At 49.3% G+C, this 8,843-nt stretch overlaps 1 protein-coding gene across 1 annotated transcript in view; it reads right to left on the bottom strand.

Moving 5' to 3' along the window:
• Positions 1-380: 380 nt before the first annotated feature.
• The window catches only part of CDH5 (cadherin 5), a 33,073-nt gene continuing 24,610 nt past the window's right edge, over positions 381-8,843 (bottom strand). Inside the window, exons 8-12 of the mRNA XM_036897586.2 lie at positions 8,457-8,599; positions 7,234-7,358; positions 6,796-6,904; positions 4,514-4,759; positions 381-2,954 (exon numbers count right to left, since the gene is read on the bottom strand). Of these exons, the coding sequence (XP_036753481.2) occupies positions 2,446-2,954; positions 4,514-4,759; positions 6,796-6,904; positions 7,234-7,358; positions 8,457-8,599 (1,132 nt within the window). The 3' untranslated portion in view covers positions 381-2,445. The remainder of the gene's footprint in view (positions 2,955-4,513; positions 4,760-6,795; positions 6,905-7,233; positions 7,359-8,456; positions 8,600-8,843) is intronic.

The raw sequence follows: 8,843 nt of genomic DNA, 5'->3' as shown, positions 1-8,843 counted from the left end.
TATAGAATACTTCACTACCAATAGCAGAATACACATTTCTCTCAAGAGCACATGAAGCATTCCTCAGGATAAAACATATGTGAGAGTGTAAACAAGTCTCAATAAATTTAAAAGGACTGAAATAATAAAAATTATGTTTTCTGACCACAATGTAATGAAATTAGAAATTAACGAGGGAATTTAGAAAATTTACACATATATGGAAATTAAACAATACATTCAAAATAGCCATTGGATTAAAAAAAATCTCATGAGAAATTAGAGCAAAATTGTTTGAAAATAGCATCCCTGGGGGACACACTGCCTAGAAAACCCTGCTGTCAGGGGTCAAGGAGCAGGGGCTTTGCTAAAGTGAGCTTCAAGACAATTCAAGACCTGAGTCCGACACGGAGGCTTCCTCTTTTTATTTTGTGAGGTTTTCTAAGCAGGACCCCAGTGTTGGGGTCCACACACCCCAATAAAGTACCAGCTGCTCAATCATTGTTGTCCACTGGCTAATCAGAGATTGATTTCCTCCCTCACCACATGTATCTCACCTGCCTGGTTCATTTCCCAAATGGAGATGGTGTGGCAGCTTCAGCTTTCAGAGACCTTGCTACTTTATAGGATGAGGGTGGGATTGGAGTAATGCCTAGAGGCTGAGTGAAGGGATAGGGCTCTAGGAAGAGAAGGGATTGGATTACAGGTCCCTTGTTTTCTCTGTGGCAATCCCTTTTCTGTGGTGTGTCTGAAATCCTGACTGCAAATGTCCTCTTGCTTCCTGGATTCTTCTGCTGGTGGTGGTAGTTGTGTGTTTCACATGAGCTCTCTCAGCTCTTAGAAATCTAAGAATTTCAAAATTTGTCTTTATTTAGGTATAAAAAAAATACAGTACATCTCATGCACCAGTGTGGCCAGTATATAGCCATTATCAGTAGAGCAATTACTACAATGATAGGAAATACAAGGTAATAGGAATTTGTTTATCCAACTAAAAAACCTGAATTAAAAGTTAATCTAAATAGCAACCTGCTTACTACACAAAAACCCTTATTCTATGTTTGTGAGAGCTAGAAATGTGTAAGTAGTATTAGTAAAAAAATTATGAAAAACTAGATATTGGTTAAAAAAGTGTTATCTACAATCCCTTGAAGTGTGAAGGGCCTTGCCCAGAGTTGGGAACCTCAGCCCACGACCAAGGGTGAGTTGGAGAGTTTCCTCCTTCCCTGCCCCTTCCTGTTGGGTGATGTCACTTCCCCAAGGTGTGCTGCAGTGCAGCTTTCCATTTGTGGCTGAAGGTGGGAGATGCACAGATGACAGCCGGGGATGTGCTTGGGCAGGGCAGGGGTCTTGTCTTTTGCAGGGTGTGCCCAAGGGATGGGGCCCTGCTGGGGTTCCCTGAGATGTGGCAACAATGAGGTGTAAAGGCACGGCTCTGTTGTGCAGTCAGCTGTTTGGACTTTAGCCAGAGTTGCCTCTAAGTCAAGAGATGAGGAGATGGAGAGAGAGAGAGAAAATAAAGAGAGAAAAGAGGGCATAAATGAATGACCAGACCGGACAGAGATGGGGCGTGGTCTTCTGCTCCAGGAGCATCTGTCCCTCTTCCCTGGCAAAACTGAAGGGGTAAGGATGGGTCTCAAACTGGGGTCTCAGCTACTCTAGGCCCTCTCTGGAGGGTGAGGGTGTGGAGATGGCCCTCACCCTATGATCTGTCACACTTGGTCTCCACTGTCCCTCCAGGATGGATTCACAGTTGCTTCAGAGTTCAACAAGCCATCTCCCTGACTTTGGTTGTTTTCAGTGTTCAGTACAGCACAGTTATCAGCATGGCAGGCCCATGAAGTCACCTCAGGACCCAAGATCTGGTGCTGTCAAGGGGTCCCTTCCTCCCTCTTGACAGGCCTGGGCAGAGGCTGGAGAGTGGTGGGGGATTTCAGACTTCAGAGGGCATGAGGAAGTTGAAGCAGGGCAGGTGTGATGGACCGTCCAGGCTCCCATGGGCCTGGCTGCAGAGAGTCTTGCCCCAGGGGCATGCCAGCCAGCCCCTTGCCTCCAGAACAGACGTACACCTGGACCTCACCAGCTTCACCAGGTGGTGTAGAGACCTCAGCAGAAGCCCTCCTCCCCAAGCTGAACAAAAGCTCTTTTGATGAGCCAGAGAAAGTCTTCCAGCTGGACCCATGGTCCTAGGCCTCAAGGTTTTGGATGTCCAAGCCTAGAGAGAACACTAGCCAGACTCTTCCAGCGTTTAGGAGGCAGCTGTCACTGATATATGTTCCTGGACATTTCAGTGACCTGGAGTTTGCTACCCAAGGTGGTGGGAGGTTGGTCTCTGGGACCTGGGACCCGTGAGGAAGGGTTGCTGGGCTTGGGTGGCAGTGCTACAATTCCAGGGCTCAGTGCCTGGTGTCTGACTGGCCTGAGCTGCAGTGGTTCGGGTCCCCCAGGCCCAGAGGCCCGCGGCCCCTAATACACCAGCTCCTCCCTGGGGTCCGAGCCGTACAGCTCGGCCAGCATCTTGAACCTGGGCCCCCAGTCATTGAGGAAGTCGTAGTCGATGTCCGAGTCAGACGAGTCGGTGCCCAGGGAGCTGAGGGACTCTGCGATGGACTCGGAGCCCTCGTAGCCGTAGATGCGCAGCGTGTCGTAGGGCGGGCCGCCGCCATCGTGGTCCGCCTCATCCTTCTTCACCTCGATCATGGCCGCCATCTCCCCGGGTCCGCCGTGCGCCTGCCGCGGCGGCTTCTGCACATGCGCGTACACAGCCGGCCGCGCTTCTGGCGGGAGCCGCGGGGGCTTGGCCGCGCCGCCGCGCGCGGAGTTGAGCACTGACACGTCGTAGCTGGTGGTGTCCATCTCGCCGCCGCCCTCCTCGTCGTAGGTGACCAGCTGCTCGTGGATCTCGGGCACGCTTTTGCCGTGGGCACGGGCCTGCTTCCGGAGCCGCCGCCTCAGGAAGATGAGCAGGGTGATCACTGCGGGCGAGCAGAGCTGGTCAGACAGGGCCTGCGGCCAGCGCCCCGCCACGAGCTATGGTGCGGGAACTGCTCGGCGGTGGTGCCCGTTCAATAGCTCTTACTGTATATGCGCGAGCACGCTATTGGGCACATTCTTACCTCACTCAAGGTAGGTGGTAGTATCCCCATTTTCCCGTTATGCGAGCTGAGCGCAGACAGGCTGTGTGACTTGCCCAGAGTCACACAGGCCGCGGTGTAGATGCTGACCCCGCCCGCAGCTCCGAGGGCTGTGACTGTGACGGTCTCCAGCCCAGGAGGAGGGTGGACCGTGGGGTGCAGAGAACTCCTAAAACCAGGTTTAGGGCACCCCCCAGGCTCTGTCTTTCTAGATCTGAGTTGCTTAAGCTATTACTAAGATAATAAGAAAAGCCGGGATGCCCTCTACAAGCCTGTGTGCTTTCTTCTTTGTAAAATGGAAATGATAACTTCTCTGCTGTGTTTGTATTTGGTAAGGTAGTTATGAGGTTAAGTGCAAGTCTGTGCGTGGTGGCAAGGTCATTATCATTATTATTACTGATTATTATCAAAAGGAGAATCTGAGTCTGGATTGCCTGCCGCAGAAGCCCCAGGAGGGGAGCACACTCAGGGGTCTCTTAGGGGAGCCACTGGCAGGAAACTCCTGGAGCAGAAAATGTGGGTACCCCACAGTATCCCTGGGTCCTGTCACCGCAGAGCACAGGGTGATCTCTAAGCACCTGAGGGCTTCCTCTGGAGGCCTGGCCGCTGCCCCATCTTATGGTGGGTAAAATGGGAGAACTCAGGATCTGGGAGGAGCCCTCGACTATCAGCTGATGGGAGCTGGTACATCAGCATCAGCTGTGAAGGCCATACCACTTTCTGCTCTCCAGTGGCAGGAACCTTCAGTGACCCACAGGGGTGACTTGCACGACAACGTGCCCTTCTTGGCTGCCTCCCTTCCCTGCCTCACTCTCCTCTCTTCCTTTTGGGGCTTCATGGGAGCACCTGCCGAATAGACCACTGGGACCCCCGTCTTTGTCCCAGGGGCTGGCTCCCGGGGAACCCAAACTTGAAGGCAAGGCCTAAAATGCTCTGAAAATTTCTGAGGCCCAAACAAGAAAAAAAAAAGAGATCAAGGCTTGAGGAGGCCTAAAAAAAGGAAAGAAAGCCCCTAGAGATAATTTAAGTAGAAGTTTTTTAACTTTCCATTGCTTTTCAAAGAACTGGATCCTCTTTTTTCAAAATAGGTTTTATGTCAATAAATGCCTAAAATAGTGCTGGCACATAGTAAATGCTCACAATATGTAAGTTGAATGAGGGAATGTCCTATATAAAATATTTTAAGGTAGGGGAGGGTCCTCGAGCCCCATTTTCCTTGCCCACTGCTTCCCTTAGGCACTCAGGAAGCTTGCCCCACTAGGGACGGTGAGGCCCAGGGTGGGGCTGTTGGCCCACAACTGACCTGTGGGATGGAGGCAGGGTTGGACCTGGATCCCTGACCTCTTCCTCCTCCTGTGCAGTCCCCTCAGTATCCCTTCCCCGACCTCCCAGACACTGACCTGTGATGGTGAGGATGCAGAGAAAGATGGCTACCAGTGCCTGGATGCTGACGCCCACCTGGGGGGCCGCCTCTTCACAGAAGGTGAACTCGCCACGCTCATTGCACTTGCACACGGTCACAGCCAGCGTGTTGGTGCCTGTGAGGCTCGGCCTCCCATTGTCCGAGATGAGCACAGGCAGGTGGTGAACTTTGGCCCGCTCTCGATCAAATTGCCCATACTTGACCGTGATGTTGGCCGTGTTATCTGGAAACACCAAGGCAGCAGAATCAGGCTGTGCTGCCCAGAGTGCCTGTCCCCTTGTCCACACTGATGGTGTGGCCTGCCTCCTCCAGGGAGTCCTCATTGACTGTTTCCTTTGTATCCCCTTTCCTCATGTTTCAGCCATTTGAGCTCTGGTCTGTTACTCTAGAGAGGGGATGTTTTTGGCAGCTGCTCTGACCTAACCTCTAAGAATAGCTTGCCCAAAATTAAAATCTGTGCTTTCTGTTTCTGTGGGCAACTGATATGCCTGGCCCCCACCCCTTTTTATTCCCTAACCCCATTCCAATAACAGGTGACTCTTTTGGCTTAATTAATCAATATATTATTTCAACCTTTGACAAGCAATTAGAGGAAAAATAAAATAAAAAAAATCTTCTAGCATTGGTCTGACTTCTAATGCTGTTTTTACCATCCCTGATAAGGCATTAACAATGTACATGGTCCCTGGGGTACTGGGGGAATGATTACATTCCCTCAGTGTAATTGAGGCTGGAATTGGGAATGTGCGTTGATCCAAATATTGGCTTTACCCTCCCAGCTTCAATCAATGGTTTCCTGTATAGAAGAATCCCCCAGGGAGCTTTTTAAACATGCTGATTTTTCTGACACACCCCTTTCTCTCCCCCATACTCCCATCCTTCCTTTACATATTTCTAATTCAGTGTGGTTCTGGGCAGAGGCCAGATAATTTTCCTTTTGTAGGCTCCTGGGAGGTTGTGATGCGATGATCAGAGGGTCCAGTGACTCCCTGCTCCAGAATTTGCCTAGCCACTCAGGGCTGGCCCACTCAGGAAGCTGGCCAAAGCAAAGGTCATCTTTTAGATTTCAAATGAGAGCCAACCGCATTTCATTATTAAGTAGCCATATCTGTTATAATTAAAAATAATGATGATATGGCCACTGATACTTTATGGGAGAATTAGCGATTTCTCACTAATGTAACATTACAGGAGGACATTGATGCTACCAGTGAATCTGAGACCAACAGGGTTGTCTCCTGGTTGCACATGGGGTGTCTTTGGGGCAGCACTTAAGCTTTCTACCCCATTGCGGATCCCTCTGAGGTGCAGTCGAGGTGGACATGGGGGATGGGGTGACAGATATTTTTGCCACATTATTTACTACTAAAGACAGCTGAGCACTGACTGCCAGTGCGTCACGGCTGCCTTTCCAGTCCCCTAGGAGGCTCCTTGAGGATGGGGTCTGTGGCTCATCCTCTGGGTCTGCCCTCACTCTTTGGGACCCTGCTCTCTGACCTTCTAAAGGTGGCAATGGCTCTATATGTGATCCACATTAACCACAGTTCTGCCAGTCAGGGACAGGCAGGGATTCCACCCTGTGCTGGGTGAAAGATTGCTCTATTTAGACCCAATGGGAATTTTCTCTATTTCCTCAGGAAGCTGCTGAAGCCATGGAAACCCGTCTACTTTTGGCTGGAATTCAGTCAACTTAGCATCATCACTCTCAGAAGCACATTCTCATCTGATTGGCCATTACTGACATCACAGGACTCTCTGGGCTGTGATGGGTGGGCCAGATCCTGTCCTGGCCTGCCTGGTGGTAAGCAGTCACTGTAGATGAACTAAAACAAAGTTCAGTGTATCCTTGGCATTTCTGATTTCTTATTTTCAGTTTTGACTCTGGGAGTGACCTCAAAGTTCCATGTCATAAAGCAGTTTACACTTGTGCTGATCATAGAGATGGGGTGTGAGAAGTAATCCCTTGGCTGGTTCCCGAACTGAGCTGACTACCTGTGCCCCTTGTCTGTTCTGCATTCCTCACTGACCTGAGCATCTTACAGGGAATGTGGACTTGGCAGTTTATCCAGGGCAGCTCTGACCATTCCACAGACCAATAGGGTATGTGGTGGTACTTGTACAAAATATCCATAACTTGAAAACCCCAGGGAGGGTCTGTCCCCAGTATTGTGACTTGGTCTTGACCCTGGCACTTCAGAACTCCAAATAACCCTGCCCCCAGCCCCTGCTAAGAGCCAGGCTGACTGCTGTGATGCGTACCATGATTATCCCTGAGGGTGAAGTTGCTGTCATCAGAGCTCAGGGAGAATTTGAACTTCACATCTCGTGGCATTATATCCTTGTCTGTTGCTGAAATTCGCACGACCAGCTGGAGGGTGGAAAATGGGGAATGGTCATTGGTGGTGTTGGGATGGCCTGGGGTTCAGTGAGGGAGACTTTGGGGTTAGACCTGACCATGGCTGCCTCTCACCTGCAACAGTAATCTAAATGGTTGCCACAAAGCCTCTCTTCGTGCTACCCCTCTCTGTCAATCTATTCTCCCGACATTTCTTTCTGAGCCTCAGTTTCCCATCTGTAAAGTGTGGATAATGTTACCTTTCCTCAAGGCTATTGTGCAGGTTATATTAATCTCAGCATAATGCTGCTTAGCCTGCCTCCAGTGGGCACTGCCTCCCCTCCCACTTAAGCCAGACTCACCTTTCCCTGGGCAGCATTCTCGCATACTTTGGGCTCATAGGGTTCGGCAAACTCCGGAGCATTGTCATTTTCATCCAGAATTTCGATGTGGACCTGCACAATGGATTCTTTGCCTGTGGGGGTTCCTGCAGGGGGAAAGGACTTGTGACCACGGTGGGCTCAGCTCCTGGTGGCCCAGGGTAGACGGTGTGTGGATGGGGAGTTGTGGAGGGGTACCCTTTTGGCAGTAAGAGGCTATGGACCTCTGGGAGAGAAGTCAGGGAGGGTGTTCTGGATGAAAGGAGTACAAGAGGAAGGCAGTCAAGCTTTATTCACAAAGGTGTTGATGAAAGAATTATTTGTGAGAACCAAAAAGGAAAACAATGTAAGTGAATTTAAAAAGGCTTTGATTAAATTAGTTAAATTAAGTAATTAGATCAATTAAGTGATTATATTCAATTAATTAATTAAACTAATTTAAATAAATAGGACTTACTTAAGTAAATTGTATTAATTACAAAATTATTGAAAAGGTGAACAATTGAGGTGAGATTGGGTTAACAAATTAAGCCACTTTAAGTGAATGAAATATGTGGCCATTTACAATGTCTATGTAAATTACATTAAAAATTAATTTAAAAAGGGACATTTCAGTATGATGAGAAAATAGTTTTGGAATAAAGTTAAGTAAAGATGGAGGATGTGATTTTTATATAAATACTACAGTCTCCCTTATATATAAAAATATGTATAGAAATAAAGACCAGAGAAAGTACCCTAAAAAGTACTAACAGTAATTATTTCTGTAGGATGGGATTATGGGGGATAATCTTCTCCTTTTCTGTATTGCACATATTTTAAAGTGAACAAACGATTACTTTTAAAGTTTAAAAATTGTATGAATGAGATTAGACGTGAGAAAAAAGGGCAAAGGCTGATCTGAAGCACGCTGGAGTCCATGGCGGTGGGGCTTGGCTGCCATGTTGGGGATGTGGGAGTCTGGAGCACCCATCTCCCCCTGGGAGAGAAGCCAGGGAGGGTGCCCTCTAACAAGGTCTCGGGCTGTGGATGCTGCTAGTCCAGCCACACTTTGACAATGGAGGAACTATAGCATCCCAGCCAAGTGGTGCTTCAGCAGGAGCTTGTGATACCTCTAGAGACCCGAAATGAGAGATTTTGCCAATTTTGAAAGAATGAGGGAAAGGAGAAAAGCCCGGGTCCCCTGGCAGATGGGGGCCACTCACCACTAGAATCCAGCTCTTTGGCCTCCACTGTCAAGTTATACCAGGGGTAGATTTCTCTGTCCAGTTCTTTCTCATTGTAAATGTTCCCCTGCTTGGTTATTCGGAAGAACTGGCCCTTGTCACTTGTCCTGCGGATGAAGTATCTGCCAAGGGAGAGAGTTTCACAGCTTTCCAGTGTTCTTTGCTGAGTCCAAACTCCTCAGCATGACAGACGGGGCCCTTTGGGATCTACCCCTGCGCCCCCTCTGTCCGCGCTGAGCATTGCGCTCTACTACCCCGAGGGTTTCTGAGCAGGGACATAATCCCCTTGATTTCAGGAGTGCTGCCATCGCTGGGCGGAAGGCGGTGCCTTGGGATCCCATCAGCTGCACTTTCAGAGTTTAGGCG

Source organism: Manis pentadactyla, chromosome 15 (genome assembly GCF_030020395.1).
Source record: "Manis pentadactyla isolate mManPen7 chromosome 15, mManPen7.hap1, whole genome shotgun sequence".
Classification (NCBI taxonomy): domain Eukaryota; kingdom Metazoa; phylum Chordata; class Mammalia; order Pholidota; family Manidae; genus Manis; species Manis pentadactyla.
This window is presented reverse-complemented; position numbering and strand designations above follow the sequence as displayed.